The sequence below is a fragment of the Schistocerca nitens genome, chromosome 3, assembly GCF_023898315.1.
Source record: "Schistocerca nitens isolate TAMUIC-IGC-003100 chromosome 3, iqSchNite1.1, whole genome shotgun sequence".
NCBI classification, from domain to species: domain Eukaryota; kingdom Metazoa; phylum Arthropoda; class Insecta; order Orthoptera; family Acrididae; genus Schistocerca; species Schistocerca nitens.
In genome coordinates, this window is record NC_064616.1 from 872,496,947 (window position 1) to 872,516,010 (window position 19,064).

At 40.4% G+C, this 19,064-nt stretch overlaps 1 protein-coding gene across 2 annotated transcripts in view; it reads left to right on the forward strand.

The window, feature by feature from the left end:
* Nucleotides 1–6,160, forward strand: part of LOC126248909 (mucolipin-3-like) — a 200,585-nt gene extending 194,425 nt beyond the window's left edge. For both annotated transcript variants that reach the window (XM_049950387.1, XM_049950386.1), the window contains 3 exons: nt 2,243–2,449; nt 4,356–4,507; nt 5,898–6,160. In XM_049950387.1, the coding sequence (XP_049806344.1) occupies nt 2,243–2,449; nt 4,356–4,507; nt 5,898–5,982 (444 nt within the window). In that variant the 3' untranslated portion in view covers nt 5,983–6,160. The remainder of the gene's footprint in view (nt 1–2,242; nt 2,450–4,355; nt 4,508–5,897) is intronic.
* The last annotated feature ends 12,904 nt before the right edge of the window (nt 6,161–19,064 follow it).

Below are 19,064 nucleotides of genomic sequence, written 5' to 3' on the forward strand. Positions count from 1 at the left end.
CCACTGATTACAATTGCTTGTTTGCTTCTTAGTATTATTCTTAGATATTTACTGAATGTAATAGCTTCCAGCACATACGGAGACAACAAGTTCGGAGATAACTTGATAGGACATGCTGGCGAGTTAGAAGCAAGTATATAGAGTTCATTTTGGATATATACTCTGTACAGTCCTTTTAGTAAACTTCAGTCCTTGTGTAGAAACAACCTAGCCAACCTCCTCAATTCACTGCACCATGAAACCTAAGAACATGACAAACTGAATGATAATTCCAATAAAGTTATTGGCTTTACCTCAAAGACTGCCTTGCTGTTAGATCTCCATGTTAGTCTCGCCTTTAACTCTGTGGCAGCCGCACCACAAAAATGCATGAACAGACCAGAGCTGCTCACAGCCAACCCAACTTGGATGCATCAGATATCTGTCGGCGTGCATACCTGCCGATAGGCAAAAGTGTGGCAATGTGTGGTGCACATGGATGCAGATCAGCAGAAAAAGCAATGGCAGTGTGAACTGAGCTGCTGTACAGTAAATGCATTTTTCGAGAGTCTGTAACTTCAATCTGCAAACCACTGGGGTCAAGCTTAATGCAAACTCCCCACAGACGCATACGGAAGTTTGTTTGGTGCTTTCCATTTATATCCATTCTCACTTCATCACTTCCGCGAAATACATGGTGCCCCGCAATCATGAGAAAAAGGTTTGTTTCATTCCAGACGTGCGTCCACTCTTCTCCCGCACTCACATAATCGTACAACACACTCATCACCGAGTAGTTTATGCCCTCTGGGATCGGTGTCAGAGTGGAACTGTTATGCAAATGCAATTATTGTGATCACCGGTTAATGGAAACTGTGATCTAATTTCATTTTTGTCACCTGTTCACTCACTCATTTGGTAGGTCCTAAACAAAGTGCATGGGTGTGTCGTGAAAGTTGGCTCACTGTATGACTGACGTATAAGCAGCGATACCTACACGTTCCCACTTCAACTGTACCCCTATGTTTAATCGGATAAGTCTTGTAAAGGTTCTCGTGTACTTCAGGTGAAGATTCTCATACTTCAGCTGAAGATTACCACATGTATTATCTTGCCTCCTAGTAGCACACGACCCATTAATGAATCCTGCACAAAAACGTTGTCCCTTTCATCCATGCAGAATCCAGTACCGCCTCAATAGGAAAATTTTCTTTCCTTCACCTAAAATACAGTGTAACTTCTGCATAACTGTCCCTAAACAGCCTTTTATGACATCGTTCTCTCCTGCCTGACTTTGCATTATTTCTCACATCTTCACAAATACCTTTGAATTCACCATATACAAAATCATTTTCGATTTATTGTCGCAGCTACTCATTATGATTATTTTTCCCTGTTAACAGGTGGCCTTAACTGTTGTTGACAACGCAAGTCTGTTCTCATAACTCTGGACTTGCTGTTCAGGTCAATTTAAGAAGGCATTTTAAGGGTAACTTCTGGATATGTTTACCCCTTCACACCAACAAATTGTATATTCTTACCTTTTATTCCCATCCCTAAGATATACAAACTTCAATATTATGGCAAATTTATCATTGTTGGTTCTGTCTTCCAGCTAATGTATTTATTAATTTCATTCATCATAATCAATGTTGTTTTTAGAAAGTCTGCAACTGAGTCATTCACTGACCAGTTACATATTTTTTCATGCATAGCATGGTGCATTTTGATGATGTACTCTCTTTACTTGATAATGAAAATAAACTATCAAAACACATTGTTCTATGCATGAAAAAATACCTAACTGGCACAGCGTTTTATTATTTAAATAATGCATTTCTGCTTTGCTCTCCAACAGCTATGTGTCATTGTAAGTAAGTTCCTTTACAGACTCTTCCTTGACTACCTGAAGACTGTTCCTGTTCACATTCAATCAACAGCCTCTCCTTTTCTCAATTGAAGTTCTGTCCCATTACATCATTATTCTTAATGTAAACAGTTTGTTTGTTGTTGAGTATGTAATTTCCTGGTGCATTCCAACCTCTGGCTGCAAACTACTTTCTTAGAAAATGATGAAACACGAAGCTGGTATCGTGTTGTGGCATTACATACAACCCATCTTTAGCCAGTCTTCTTGCCTCTTAGCTATCTTTAATTATCTTTTATTATCTATTCTTGTTACATATGATTATGAAAATTCAGTTAAATTTTTGTTGGTGATACAAACAGTTAAAAATTTTAATAGATTTCCTTCTTGTTGCAGTTCCGATCCCTAGCAAGCACATCTGAGTGTTTGTTTGCCCTGATTAATGGTGATGACATGTTTGCAACTTTCTCCATAATGTCTTTAAAATCACCAATGTTATGGTGGTACAGCCGAATTTATCTATATGGCTTCATTAGCCTGTATATATATGTTATTCTCAGCCTCTTCATATCAGTAATAATGGATGCATATGAAACAATAAAGGTAAGTACTGTTCATTTTTAATGTTGCATTTCAGACAACTTCAGATATAACACATTTCTCTTAATCAGGATTATTACAGTATGGTGTCCCACATACATTATGCTTTTACATAAAATTCTTTTATAAGCGACCTGTTGTAAGGAAGAATGAGATTTTCACTCTGCAGCGGAGTGTGCGCTGATATGAAACTTCCTGGCAGATTAAAACTGTGTGCCCGACCGAGACTCGAACTCGGGACCTTTGCCTTTTGTGGGCAAGGAAGTTTCATATCAGCGCTCACTCCGCTGCAGAGTGAAAATCTCATTCTGGAAACATCCCCCAGGCTGTGGCTAAGCCATGTCTCCGCAGTATCCTTTCTTTCAGGAGTGCTAGTTCTGCAAGGTTCGCAGGAGAGCTTCTGTAAAGTTTGGAAGGTAGGAGACGAGGTACTGGCAGAGGTAGAGCTGTGAGGCCGGGCGTGAGTCGTGCTTCGGTAGCTCAGATGGTAGAGCACTTGCCCGCGAAAGGCAAAGGTCCCGAGTTCGAGTCTCGGTCGGGCACACAGTTTTAATCTGCCAGGAAGTTTCATGTTGTAAGAAACCTTATTATTGTGAAATTTCTGGTTTGTCTAGTTCACCAAACTATCTTTAAGCAACAGGCTGAACTGCTGGAATATTAATTACACCATCTGTTAAAGTTTGTTGCATGTGTGTAAATTCAGCCAGCTATTCACTAAGGGAATCTTAACTCAGATTGCAGTACTGTTTTCTCATGTAAAGTTCCTGGGTCAAGCTTATGACAGTATCTCGGGAAATCTCAAAGTTTATGAGGTATTAATCATTGACACTTTGTTCTGTGTCCATGAAAAATTACATTGGACCTATGTTCCAGTTAATTAATAACACCTAAACAGCATATTTAATTAGGCTCATTGCTGTGCTGTTCAAAAAGTCAAGTGAGTTGATTTACTACAGCTTCTAGTTTTCAGGATAGTAAGGACAGTAAAATTAACTAATCATTTGGTACTAATTCGAATGTACGCAGTGTGTACATGAAAGTTTCACAGCATTATAGATTATTCTCAGCTTTGTGGGTACTCAGTATATAAATATTAGGATTACTATAATTAAAATTTTGGACCTTAATTATAATAAATTGCAATGTGATTTTGTATGCAACTAAAGGCACAGGGTAGAAAAGTTCTGCATATGTGGCACTGACAATGTTAAACCTGTAACGCTTTGTTCATTATATGTGTATTATGTGATTAAGTGATGTTACTTACAATATTTGCGTTACTCTAACTTCATACTTTTCCTTATGCTGACCATGTTCTTTTTCTATTACTTTTCTTCATACCAGCTTTCCTTTCCTGTTTCTTTCAGTCTCATAAAAAAATGAAGTACTTTCTCATTACTATGCAAAGTGACATGCTAGTCAAAGCACTGGACTTTTATTCTGGAATAGTAGGTTCAAATCGAGGTCTGGCCATTCTGGTTTAGATATTCCACCTGCCTCTAAATCACTAAATGACAATGCTGGGATTGCATTGGCTAATAATCATTGTTGTCCAATGTGCATATATGCTCACTCTCATGAGCTCATTTTTCATAGTATATTGTAAATTTCCTTTTTCTCCCTCTATCCCATAAGTACCAAATTTGGGACATTATAGTTTTTGTTACCACAGACATTAGAGGGAGTCATTGCAGTTTAATATTGTAACAAGAACATCCCCAACAACAACAGTATTAATAATTGATTGATTAGCATTACTTCTGATACAATAGAGAAGTTGAAAATAGCAACTTTCAACCTTTTGTTCTGAGGCATTGCACATAAAAAGATTTTTGTGTAATATTAGTTTGGAAAACTGCATTGTTATGTTTCTTTCATAATACAATAAAACAGTTTTATTTTATTTCAGCTGTACTACAAGACAGGATTTCCAAAAAATGACCTTCAGATATTTGTTTCTTCTGGAAGAGATGAAGCTGTTTCAGCAATTCAGAATGAGTCATTATCAACAACATTATCATCCCTCAGTGATTTTGTTGACAGGATATGTTGTTGCCAGAGGTAATAAAAATCACTTTAGTAACATGAATTTCAAACATATCTTGTGCTGTCTTGATTTTGATTCTTCGCAGTGTCCCTAAATAATTCCAGTTGAATATTACAGAATACTTGAATCATTCAGGATGTTCTGTCCCCTGCCCTAACTAGTATGTGCTCTAATGACCACACACTTTCTCCATTTCATATGACAGAGTGTTGACAGCACTCAGTAGGGTGAGTGGCAGTGTGATTGGACAGAGGGGCCAGTGACACACGGGTGTTCGAGAGAAGTATTTTATTCAACTTCAAATACACATTGTGTTGTTAGTAATGGATGGCATACACACAACTCCAGCAAATCTGGCTGGTGTTGGCTCGCACCTGGCTGGCTTCCAACCTGTCGAGGAGTTGCACATGTAGGTGCCCTACGTTGCTGACTTCAGACTGGGCAGTGCCGGGCAGTGTGTCCGTGGGCCATGGCCCCGTCATCAGCACCACATTTCTTGCTGCAAATGCATTCTACTGCAGAATGGCTGCACCCAGAAACTCGGGGCCCTGCTTGCATCTACTGTGGAGTCAGCTAAAGAACGCTGTGCACTGGACATGACCAACCTGGCAGTATTCTGGTAATGGCAGGTGCAGATGGCAGAGCAGTGGCACTAAGTTCCATGAGGGGACTTGGTGCAGGAGGGGCTTGTCTAACATGGTCTCGAACCGATGACTGCAGCTGGCGGTGCTCAGTCTCCACTCCCCCGTCGCCCCTTTCCCGTCGCCCCTTTCCCGTCGCCCCTTTCCCGTCGCCCCTTTCCCGTCGCCCCTTTCCCGTCGCCCCTTTCCCGTCGCCCCTTTCCCGTCGCCCCTTTCCCGTCGCCCCTCCCACCCTATCTCCCCTCCCACCCTATCTCCCCTCCCACCCTATCTCCCCTCCCACCCTATCTCCCCTCCCACCCTATCTCCCCTCCCACCCTATCTCCCCTCCCACCCTATCTCCCCTCCCACCCTATCTCCCCTCCCACCCTATCTCCCCTCCCACCCTATCTCCCCTCCCACCCTATCTCCCCTCCCACCCTATCTCCCCTCCCACCCTATCTCCCCTCCCACCCTATCTCCCCTCCCACCCTATCTCCCCTCCCACCCTATCTCCCCTCCCACCGTATCTCCCCTCCCACCGTATCTCCCCTCCCACCCTATCTCCCCTCCCACGTACACCCATTGATGATGATGATGATGATGATGATGATGATCTGTGAATACATTGAAAACAAAAAAACATTTTGTAGGCTATTAGCACTGCTGTTGCATTCAGTTTCAAAACTTATTTGGATGTTCAGTCTTCGTGATAATATTTGTAGTTGTATGGATATGATGATAGTGTTCAAAGACTATTACACTACCATTTTCATTTTTTCAGGAAACCATATGTGGCGTTGGAGTGTACAGATTCCAGTGGTTTAAAGTCTACGTACACACATGTTACAAATGCAAACTGTATTTAGACACCTATAACATTCCTGAATTCTTTGAAATATTTGGTGCTAAATATTTTGTGAATATTGTATAATCCTTTTGTTCTGCTGACAATTTTGAGCAATTGTAGTAGTACACTGTCTACAGGCGAGTATCATATTTTGTATATAGCCACAAACTAGTCTCTGTGTAAAATTTATATAAACATCTGGAATTTTTACAAGTGCTCTTCTCTCTTTAATTGAATTAGTGTTGCCCTTCCAAAATATGCTTATGTACTCTGTCCTAATCCTATAAGAAACCTCACCAATCTAAATGACTGTATATCATGAAAATGAACAGAAAACACACAAGAAAATGGAGAATTAAAATCACTAATGGTGTGAAAATCACCTTGGCCAGCTACTGAATGAACAAAATAGTGCTGTAATATCAGTAGTATGTAATATCATCCTGATAAAGACCTGTTACTGCAATAGCCAAAACATCTGAAATTGTACAGATGATAGTCACAGATCAAGGAGGAGTCTGTTGAAACCCAAGTTCATATGTTTTCTAGTTGTGACTACCTTGAGATTTGAACAGAAATATTGTTAGCTCAGAGATGGAATTAGTGACCAGTATGTAACTTCAGGAAGCAATAATATTAGTATCGCCAGTAGACATACATAGGAGTGATGACACCGTCCTAGCTGTTGGAAATACTAGTTCATTTCTCTAGGATGAGAGGGTTCAGGTTACTCAAACCTCACAATGAAAGGAAACCACCCATAGTGAGGTCTACCCTTATCATCCGTACATGTTGTTAAAATAGGTGAAAAACAAAAGAACATAAAATAAAAATTCACTTATAGTTACACTTCCCCCCTCCCCTCCTTTTCACTTGCATTCAGCTACACACATACTTAACCATGCAGAATGTAAAATTACAATATTGTCAATGTTAAAATGTGCAGTTAAAATCCTGGTTGGTCTGTAGTGTGGCTGGCTGATTACTTGTAGAAAACCCAGAAAGAGCCACTTGCCCAGATAACACATTAAAGCAACGTTTCTAATAATTTACGCAGAAAGTTATACACTTGACAAAATCTTAGGTCATCCTACCATCGGTTAAAACAGATCAGAGGGTAATTTAGCCATAAGCTCTAAATCTCATAGGGTCATCTTACTGGAGCAGGAAGCTATGTGTCATCAGATTGAGCCCTAATTTTAGTTGAAGGATGATGACTTAATCTCACCTCAGTTGCCAGAAGGATGTATGTAGTACTCAGGTAATTGATTTTATTAGCTGTATTTTAGTGTCCATGTTGTTAACTCTGTATTGAACAAAAACTGAGATGTGAAGGACCACATGAGTACAGGCAGGTTTCCATGTAAGATGGAGCTGTCTAAGAATATTGTGCCTCTAAACACTATTGTACTCTTTTTGTATGTCAAAAATTTACCTTCTACATGCTGTCTACGTAAGAAAGTAAATTGTGTAGCCAACTCCAGCAAGGTGACATTGTTGATGGCAGATCAATACATCCTCAATCCGCACTGAAATCAGCTAAGAAGCTTTCTGGTCTCTAGGATCCAGACTAGGCAACAATTTATCATACATTCCAAGGTGAAGCCATAGAGAATGCCTCTAGTATGTCAGATCCTCAGTCTTTTGAAGAACAGGTTGGCAATGGCTGGCATGCTATTTAGGACCCGTGTTAGGAGCTTTATGTAACAGCTGCTGATGTACTGACGAATGTATCCATTCAAATAACTTAAGTCCCACACAGTTTTTAGGACGACTATCACTGAGATCTTTTTTGCACATCTGCAGCATTTGAGGCTGCCTCTAACAAGATAGGAGTTGGAGAACTTTCATTTAGCACTTCTTATCCAAAAGGGCCATAGGAACTATTATTTATTATCCAGTACGTCCATTTGAATTTTATGTCTTATTTCTACTACACAGAAAGAATATAAAGATAAATTTAAAAAATGCTGATAATAGATCTTCCTTGATTTGTCCACTGACAGTCTTACAATTGTCAGTGTTCGTAATAGACACCTACCGTATTTACTCGAATTTAAGCCGCACTCGAATCTAAGCCGCACCTGAAAAATGAGACTCGAAATCAAGGAAAAAAAATTTCCCGACTCTAAGCCGCACCTGAAATTTGAGACTCGAAATTCAAGGGAGAGAAAAGTTTTAGGCCGCACATCCAAATCGAAACAAAGTTGGTCCATTGTAATATGACACACAATTTAGGTCGAATGAATGACGATACAGCTACAGTAGTTTGGTTCGTGTCGTAAGCTTAGCAGTTAAGCTTTACCAGGTAGCTATGCATCAGGCACCCTTCCTTTTTCACGTGCTTCGCCTGGTTTGAATCAATTGCTTATTTTTCTTTGATCTGATAAGTGCTGTTCTCTTTGTTATAGGTGTTTACGTCACTCTAAGCTGAAAATGCGTTATTGTACTGTGTTATGCATTGTTTGTCGCTTTCTGATAATGTGTGTTTATGACCTGTCGCCGCTGGCGGCATGGTTTCTGTTGTGCGTGCTACCGCCGCTTACGATAAAAAAAGAGAGGAATTGTCTCATTAGCGAAACAATGGCAAGAGACTGCTATTTGTTGTTACTTACACTGCTGCTTTCTTTGATAATGATCAACAAGAACCAAATAATAGACTGTGTATGATTGAAAATGTTCTGAACGAGAGTTTGACGAAAATTTTTCTCCGTTTGAAAATCTTTGCAGACGCCTCTTTAGTACATTACATTCTGCACAGAAATTAGTCATCTTAGATTTAAAAATCTAGTCAATTGCCGTGCTTCATTTCTGACTGTATCACTATTATGCATAAGAATAATACGAATATAAACATGACATGATATGTATATTCTTCTGCGTTTGCTGTTGTCTCACTCTAGAGTCTAGTTTTGTAGTTTATTAGGCAGACAGAATTTAAATGAGATAGCAGCAAACACGAAAGAACACATGGCAAAATGTTTATATTCGTATTATTCTTATGGTGAAGAGAATACTGCATGTGATTCACAAGTCAAAAGTTCCTATTAGCAACCATCTCTTCTCACAGGTAGGAAAAAATTCAGAACGTAAGAGTTGGCCATATTGACAAACATCCTAAACAGTCCTGCCAGTCGGATTTTCATAGTACATTGAAATGCTGCTACATTCGAAGATGAACAATACGGAATTTGTATTTACTTCGTTGGATAATGTATGAAAATGCACTGGACGAAACTTGGGGCGGAGAAAAAAGCTCGTCTTCCACCTTTTTTTTAATTTATTTTCTGACTCAGAGGTTTTGGCGCCAGTATTTATCTTTGTGCCCGCAAAGCATGCCTGTGTAGCGCTACATATATTCGACGGCAGAAGTTTGTTGTGGCGGCACCTACCAACATTTTTCAGAACTCCGGCTTACTTTGCACTCGATTCGAAGCCGCAGGCGGTTTTTTGGATTACAAAAACTGGAAAAAAAGTGCGGCTTAGATTCGAGTAAATACGGTACACTGATCTGACAAGTTATGGGATAGTGATAGGCACATAAACATATGGCAGTAGTGTCGCATACACGAGGTATAAAAGGGCAGTACATTGGTGGAGCTGTCATTTTTATGCAGGTGATTAATGTGAAAAGGTTTCTGATATGATTATGGCCACACTGTGGGAATAAACAGACTTTCAACTTGGATTGGTAGCTGGAGTTACACATGGGACATTACATTTCAGAAATTGTTAGGGAATCCAATATTCCGCAATCCACAAAGTCAAGAACGTACAGAGAATACCTCATTTCAGGCATTATATCTCATTGTACAAAACAGTGGCCATCGGCCTTCACTTAACAACCGAGAGCAGCGGAGTTTGCATAGAGTTGTCAGTGCTACCAAACAAGCAACACTGTGTGAAATAGGTGCAGAAATAAATGTGGGACATACAACAAACATATTCATTAGAACAGTGCTGTGAAATTCGGCATTAATAGTCTACGGCAGCAGACGACCGATGCGAGGGCCTTTGCTAACAGCACGACATCACCTGCAGCGCCTCTCCCGGGCCATATTGGTTGGACTCTAGACAATAAGAAAACCACAGCATGGGACGCAAGTCAACAACAAGGCACTGTGCAAACTGGTGGTGAGTCCACAATGGCGTGGGCTGTGTTTATGTGGAATGGACAAGGTCCTCTGGATTTTTGGCTATATGGAGACTGTTTGCTGTCATTCAGGGACATAATGTTCCCAAACAGTGATGGAATTTTTATGGATGACAAGGTGCCATGTCACCAGGCCACATTCGTTTGAGATTGGTTTGAAGTACATTCTGGACAGTTCAAGCAAATGGTTTGGCCATCTGGATTGCCTGATATGAATCCTGTCAAACATTTATGGGACATAATTGAGAGGTCAGTTCGTGCACCAGCAACACTTTCGCAACTATTGATGGCTATAGAGGCAGCATGGCTCTATATTTCTGCAGGGTACTTCCAACACCGTGTTGAGTCCATGCCATATCGAGCTGCTGCCCTAAGCCAGGCAAGGGGAGGTCCAATGATTTTAAGTGCTATCCCATTACTTTTGTCATTTCATTGCATGTTTGCTGTGATGCTGGTAAATTCCAGTTGTGGATCACACATCATATGCTAGTATCAAGAAAGAATAAGTGTGTTAAATGAGTATTATGCTACAAGACATCAAACAGGCCAATATTATCCATGCCAAATAAATGTAGATCACAACAGGTGACCTCAAAGCCCATCACTGTGCCCTAATGATATTTGTGGTTACTCTTGAACTGGGTGCAATGGTTTTAATTTGCCATAAAGAGCTTTCAGCCAGTTCTCCAGCTGCAGAAATCAGGAAAACTAAATGAGTGAGGCCACCAAAGATAAAAATCCACCATGAATGATACATATCAGTCACACTGTTGGCATCAACAACCATCAACCTGTCCAGCTGCTGGTCTATTCTGGGGTGTTATTTTCTGTGAAATCAGGTGCTTGTCACCAGCTGAAGAAGATTATGTTTATAGATTGAAAGACCATTCTACTGAAGGTTGCAAATGGAAAATTCATCAAGCTAATAAGATCTTGTGTTGTAAAAATAACTATCAATGATAGAAAACAGCCCTCAGAAATTTTAGTTTTACCAGAATGCAGCCATAATACAATTTTTAGATGTGAATTCTTGCAGGCATCACAAACACTTGTAGACTGTGGAAGACTGGGCCTACCCATTGATGAAGTTACTCTGGGTTCAGGCAACAGTGGCTCTGGGTGATTGTGTACCACTCAAGACACACTTATCCCACTGTGATCAACGAGACAAGTTCATGTCAACAGTTTGTGTGCTCAGTTAAACTGTGAAACTCTAGTTGAGTGCAGAAAGGTACTCAGACTCTCAATAGAAATCTATATGCCAATGACAGTCATAACCTGTGGGTCATCAATTCCTGTGAACAGCCACAACTCATCCTACAGGGGAGGCACACAGGGTCAGTCAAACTCATCCAGGGAGGTCAGCTCAATGCCATCAATGGAGAATGAGTGCTACACTACCATCGTTGATTACCCACCAGAGGAATATATAACCAAGCTGCCAAAAGGTCCTGACTTGATCAAGGAACCTCATTGCGTGTTGGTCATTTTGTGTCAGTTTTTACACTGGAGATCATCTTCCATCCGTCACTACTCATATTATAGCTACAGCTGAACCACACACATTTCAGAAGGAAGCCGAGAGACACCATTCAGCATAAGAGTTCTTGTTTCTCCCCTGTGGTCCTCACAAAGAAGAAAGATGGTATTTCTGCATCTATTACAGGCACCTAAACAAGATCACCAAACAAGATGTACACTCATTGTCACAAATAGGTGACAGCTTGGACTATAGGATGGAAACAAAGTATTTCTCCTATATGGATCTGTAGACTAGATACTGGCAGATCAAGGCTGACGACATTCACTGGGAAAAGATTGCTTTTGTTACACTTGATGGCCTCTGAGATTGGTCTCTGCAGTCCTCCAGCCACCTTTGTCTATGATGGGCAAGCTGCTTCCATGATTTAAATTGACACCATGTCTTTATTACCTGGATGACTTCATGTTTTCAAGGAATTGGAAGATCATATAAGGTGCCTGACAGCTGCACTGAAGTATGCCAAGAGACAATTCTTCACCTAAATTTTAGACAGTTCCTCTTTGTCAACAGAATATAAAAATCTTGGGGCACCTCGTTAATAGAAATAGTCTTTTATGATCCATAAAAAGTAAGAACCATATAGGAACTTTTTGGCACATCTGTAATGTGTTTTGTACCTCAAAATGTGTTCCTACTGCAGAAGCCTCATAAATGATTTCAGTTGCAAGAGACAGCCAATACAATAAATACTGCAGGAAGATGCCCTTTTTAGTATGGAGAAAGGAAGGCCTTTCAGTATCCTTAAGGAGGCATTTACACCTTTGTCAGTTCTGGCATTGTTTAATGAGAAAGCAGATGGAACTACACTCTGGTGGTGGTTACAGGCTGGGTGCTGTTTCAGTGCAAATAGAGGAAGGCACTGCCAGTGTGATACCTTACACCTTCAGAGTACTCTCAAAGTCCAAGAAGATAGGAAGTACCTTGCAGTTGTTTGGACAAGAGTAATTCCTGGTCCTATTTCTATGGCAACCTATTCACGGTTGCATCCTCCAATTTTATATTGCCTGGCAAGCCTGAAGAATCCATCAGTACAGTTGGCAGGCTAAACACTGTAGCTTCTGGACTGCAGGGTAAACACTGTGCTGTCTTACAATATATTTATTCATAACCTGTTTCAATCATTGCTCACCTTCACAGTGCACTTACTGTTGACATATGGCTTCATTTTTCAATGTTTTCTATTTGCTTAAGCTGGTATTTTGACGTGAAGTATCTTTTTCTGATGTTTGCAAGTCAACTATGGCATTTTTTCAGCAGGTGTAAGATTGGAAGCTGTCATATTTTTCCACTGTGAAGATGATCAATGATCGAAACCAGTTGTGAATAAATATATTGTAAGACAGCACAGTGTTTACCATGCATTTCCCCAAATATATCGATGCTGTCGCAGTCACATGAAGGAAAAAAAGAAAAACTACTTCAGGAATAAAACTTCACAGTAGTATTCAAAATGGACACAAACACATGGATGCTGGAAGAATTTTCAGGAATCTTTAGAGAAACACAGCAGCAGTAACATCCCAGATGAACAAGATAATTCTGCATTATGGAAGACTGTAGAAGCCATCAGAGGAGAGTTCAGATTACTAGATTGAACGTTGTATATAAGGAATTAAGAGCCAACTGGACAAATGGTTGCTTAGCATAAAGCTCATTAACAGCTGGCCATACTGAAATATTTTCATGACCCAATGACATGAGATCATCTGGGATTCGCAAAGACCCTTGATTGTATGTGAAGCAGGTATCGTTGGACAAGTCTCTACAGATCTTTCAAACATTATGTAGGCAATTGTAGAGAATGCCAATGATAGTAGCATATGCTTGATTGCCCCCAGACTATCTGATACCAATACCTCTTGCAGTTGATCAATGTTGCTATACTGAAATTGACTTCTTGGGGAGGGTTTAAAAGTACACAAATAGGTTATAGCGTGCACTGACTACACTACACACAACACTATCACCAGGAAGGAAGCAACTTCCAAAGCTCTGGAAATTGCCAGGTTTCTTGGCAATGATATAATTTTGAAGAAATTTTTATAGCAAACATAGCATTCAAAACCGTTTATATTGACTGGTTTTGACAGGTACAAGACTGCCATCTTCAGATCTGCAACATTACGCATTTACGTTTACTTCATCTACTATCATTGCCTTGTTGTACATCACAAGTGAGGAAATGGCAATTATACATTTACATACATTTAAAAACTTTTTGGTTGTACGTTATGTTCCATGATGCGTTCATTACTCATGCCACATTAACATTTTAGGGAAGAGTCTGTTGCACATTCCACACAGGTTTGTCACAAGTAATAATACATACAGCTAAAATGCATATTGTTGAATTTGGCATGTCCACATATGTAGCATTCCTTTGATGCTTTTCAGTTGTTAAAATTCACATTATATAATAAAAGTGCTCATTTATGACAATGTCTACATTTACATGACAAGTTAAGCACATCTTGGAACCTTCTCGCTTGAAATACATAGTGCGACTGAGTGGAACTGATGTAAAGATAATTAATACTGGTCAACAGTGAAATTTTTTTTTAGCATCCTCAGTGTTAAAAATAGTTCATTACATAAGAATGGTAAAAAAAAGGCAAATAGATAGAAATGCGACATATTAAGGCCATCCTCATGACATGACTACAGGATAGTTTTCTTATAAGTAATCTTTCTCATTGTCTGTTGCTCCTGAGCACCATGTTGTTCTCAGTCATGAGGAAATGCTTCCTTTTTTGGCTGTGAATTCCCAAGTGTGAGTTGTGCGATCTAAATATATCTTGCACTGAGTGCTCATTTTCTTTTAGTGGTGCATTTGTGTTATTAGAATGAAATTTTCACTCTGCAGTGGAGTGTGCGCTGATACGAAACTTCCTGGCAGATTAAAACTGTGTGCCGGACCGAGACTCGAACTCGGGACCTTTGCCTTTTGTGGGCAAGTGCTCTACCATCTGAGCTACCCAAGCACTACTCATGCCCTGTCCTCACAGCTTTACTTCTGCCAGTACCTTGTCTCCTACCTTCCAAACTTTACAGAAGCTCTCCTGCGAACCTTGCAGAACTAGCACTCCTGAAAGAAAGGATATTGCGAAGACTTGGCTTAGCAACAGCCTGCGTGATGTTTCCAGAATGAGATTTTCACTCTGCAGCGGAGTGTGCGCTGATATGAAACTTCCTGGCAGATTAAAACTGTGTGCCGGACCAAGACTCGAACTCGGGACCTTTGCCTTTCGCGGGTAAGTGCTCTACCATCTGAGCTACCCAAGCACGACTCACGCCCCGCAACAGGCAAAGGTCCCAAGTTCAAGTCTCGGTCCGGCACACACTTTTAATCTGCCAGGAAGTTTCATATCAGCGCACACTGCGCTGCAGAGTGAAAATCGCATTCAGGAAACATCCCCCAGGGTGTGGCTAAGCCAAGTCTCCGCAATATCCTTTCTTTCAGGAGTGCCAGTGCTACAAGGTTTGCAGGAGAGCTTCTGTAAAGTTGGGAAGGTAGGAGAAGAGGTACTGGTAGAAGTAAAGCTGTTAGGACAGGGCGTGAGTCGTGCTTGGGTAGCTCAGATGGTAGAGCACTTGCCCACGAAAGGCAAAGGTTCTGAGTTCGAGTCTCGGTCCGGCACACAGTTTTAATCTGCCAGGAAGTTTCATTTGTGTTAGTGTTTGTACAATGTCACAGGTATGTTTAAATCACTCAAATAACCTTTGCTACCCATGTGGGGAGTACACTATTAAATCGTGCAGACAACAGGTGACACCCTTAGTGACAAAATTGTATGATCTTTATTTCGAGTGCAAGTTAGGTTATCAGAATCTAAAATGGACACCACACATTGTCTGTGTGAACTGTTTGTCTCGTCTTAATGGTTGCAATGCCTTTTGCTCTTCCAATGATATGGCAGGACCCGACCAATCACATAGATGATCCCTATTTCTGCTTGGTTAAAATAACAGGGATGAAGTGCAAGGATAGGAAGACGATCAAGTATTCCACCATCAAGTCAGCTATTCAACCTGTACTGCACAGTTCTTCTTTACCTGTACCCATTCCTCCAGACATATGGTCATTGGAAGTTGAATCCCATGTTGGATCTAGTACAGATGTGGAGAATGCAAGCTCTGATTTTGATTACAAAGAAATGAGGCCACATCTACCGACACGAAATGATTTGAATGACCTTGTTATGGACCTGAATCTTTCTAAGGCACACTGAACTTTTGGGTTCATGTCTGAAACAGTGACGTGAATGGTCTGTTTAATGCTATGGGAATGAAACATGTATCATCAGAATGGCGATTATTCATTGATGACTCCAAAACTAGTTTCAAAGCGGTACTCCTTCACCATAGCAATGTATATCGTCATGTTGCCATAGTTTGTCACTATTTTGAAGGAAACATACAGCAGTATGGAACTTTTGTTGAATAAAATTCAATAAAACAGCCACAGGTGACAAATCTGCTGAATTCAACTTAACTTAATTTTTTTTCTTCCCCCATTCAACGTGACAGAGCTGCAACCCTTCCACAAATTACCGCAGATTTCGATGCTGGGCCATCAACACGTGTCAGCATGCAAACCATTCAATGAAACGTCATCGATATGGGCTTTTGGGGCTGAAGGCCCGCTCGTGTACCTTTGATGACTGCACAACACAAAGCTTTATGTCTCGCCTGGGCCTGTCAACACCGACATTAGACTGTTTATGACTGGAAACATGTTGCCTGGTCAGACGAGTCTCATTTCAGATTGTTTCGAGAGGATGGATGTGTTTGGGTGTAGAGACAATCTCACGAATCATAGACCTCACATGTCAGCAGGGGACTGTTCAAGCTGATGGAGGATTTGTAATGGTGTGGGGCATGTGCGGTTGGAGTGATACAGGACCCCTGATACATCTAGATATGACTGACAGGCGACATGTACGTAAGCATCTTACCTGATCACCTGCATCCATTCACGTCCACTGTGCATTCCAACAGACTTGGGCAGTTCCAGCAAGATAATATGACACCCCACACATCCAGAATTGCTACAGAGTGGCTCCAGGAACACACTTTTGAGTTTAAACACTTCTGCTGACCACCAAACTCCCCAGACACAAACGTTATTGAGCACATCTGGGATGCCTTGCAGCGTGCTGTTCAGAAGAGATCTCCACCCTGTCATTCTCTTACAGTTTCTGGACAGCCCTGCAGGATTCCTGGTGTCAGTGCCCTCCAGCACCACTTCAGACATTAGTCAAGTCCATGCCCGTCGTGTTGCGGCACGTGTGCATGCATGCTCTCGGGAGCCCTACATGATATTAGGCAGGTGTACCAGTTTCTTTGGCTCTTCAGTGTATTACTGGATATATATATTTGGCACTCGGCACATTTTTATTTTTACTTCATGTGGACCAATCTACATGATTATTATTTGAGAATGAATATTAACTATTGTATTTTACATCACTGTATAATAAGAACTCTGCATATTTTGTAATTAAAAAGTATGCTTATACTTTTTCTCAACTGTTACACCACTGGTGATACAGTGTATACATATATTATTTTTAGATATTTCTGTTCATACACGACAACCTGAACAGACGGTGACGTGTGAATTTCTAGAAGTTTGCCAGTTCTTATGAAATAATATGTTTATGGCACTTTTCATTTCTGACATATTCCACAGGATATACAAACACAGAGTATGACTTAAGTTTATACCCACATAATTTTTAGTAAAATGTATCTAATGTCACAATTACAATGCTACATCCAGAGAGGCAAGGTATAGCATATATATGTCCAGAGTAGTATCTCTTGTACTTATGACGTGGTGCAGGATTCCAATGTATGTGATCTTCATTTGTATGGTAACTTGAGTTTTGCCCACATTCTACCACAGTATGTATTTTACACTTATGGTTACATCATGTGGATCTGTTCATATGGTTTCCCCACTTCTTTAAACTTTACTCTTATTTCTTGCCTCATCCTCCTACACTATCAGTGATACATTGGATCCACATATTTTTCATGCTTTGTTACATATGGTAACTAAAACAGAATATGAAAGAAGAAATTTTTGGTAATATTCCATCACTCATGATATTATACAGTAGAGTCCCGTTAATCCTAACTAATTGGGACCGGACCTTGTTCGGATTAGCTGGAATTACAGTGACGAGTTTCTAGAATGAAGTATACCAAACGGATAAATAGGTACACCATTGTAACAAATGGGAACAAGAGTGGGAACAATGGCTCACTCTCACTCCCTGCCCGTGTTTTTGTGACCTTTGTAGTGCCCGAGGTCAGTGCACTGCCAGTTGGCTTGCAAAGCGCTTGGTTATGTTAGTTATCGATCGCTGGCACACACAACAGTTGTATTGCATTCGTTCAAGTGTAGTGGTGTACATATTTTCATCATGAGTAAACGGAAACATACAATGTTAACTGTCAAAGAAAAAGTGAATGCTTTGAAGTGGATGGACATTGGTGAGAATGTATCTAAACTGACAATGGAACTGAGTGTTTGTAAAACAACCATTTGTGATTGGAAGAACTGAGTGAAGCTTGGAAGCTTGAGCAGTCCAGTGCAACGTCTTTGGGAAAAACACTCGAAATTCGGCAAACTTTGAAACAGTCCCAGTACGATAAAGTAGATGAAGCTCTTTTCCTTTGGTTTACACAGGAAAGAGAAAGGGGACCTCCTTTTAGTGGAGCACTGGTTCAGGAGAAGGCTGTTTACCTGAACAAGTTAATGAATGGTGATGAATCTTTTAGTGCGAGTACGGGTTGGTTGGACAGATTCAAAAAACAACATGGAATCTGTCAGCTAACAATTACTGGAGAGATCCTTTCTTCTGACCGTGATGCAGCAAAGGAATACTTGGGTGAGTTTGAAAAAATGATAAGAGAGGGAAAGTATTCTCCCCAACAAATTTATAATGTTGACAAGACTGGCCTTAATTTTTGGGCATTCCCAACAAAAAGCCTGGCATCAAAAGCAGAAGACCATGCTCCTGGTTTTAAAATTTGCAAAGATTGTGTGACTTTATTAGTGTGCAGCAATGCTGCTGGTAATCACAAGCTGCCTTTAATGCTGATTGCCAAATCTGCTAGGCCCAGAGCTTTTAAAAACTGCAACATTAAGTCCCTGCCTGTATATTATCGCAGCTGTACAAAGAATGGTTTCACGGTCAGTTTGTTCCCTCTCTTCGACGGTCTTCTAAGAAAAATCATTTGTCTCCCTGTGCAATCCTTTTGATTGATAACGCACCATCTCACAACAGCACTGAGGAATTATGTGGTGGAGAAATTGTGGCAAAGTTTTTGCCACCAAATGTTATACCAGTGTGTACTGCAAACATTAAAACTGATTTACAGAAAACAAGTTTTA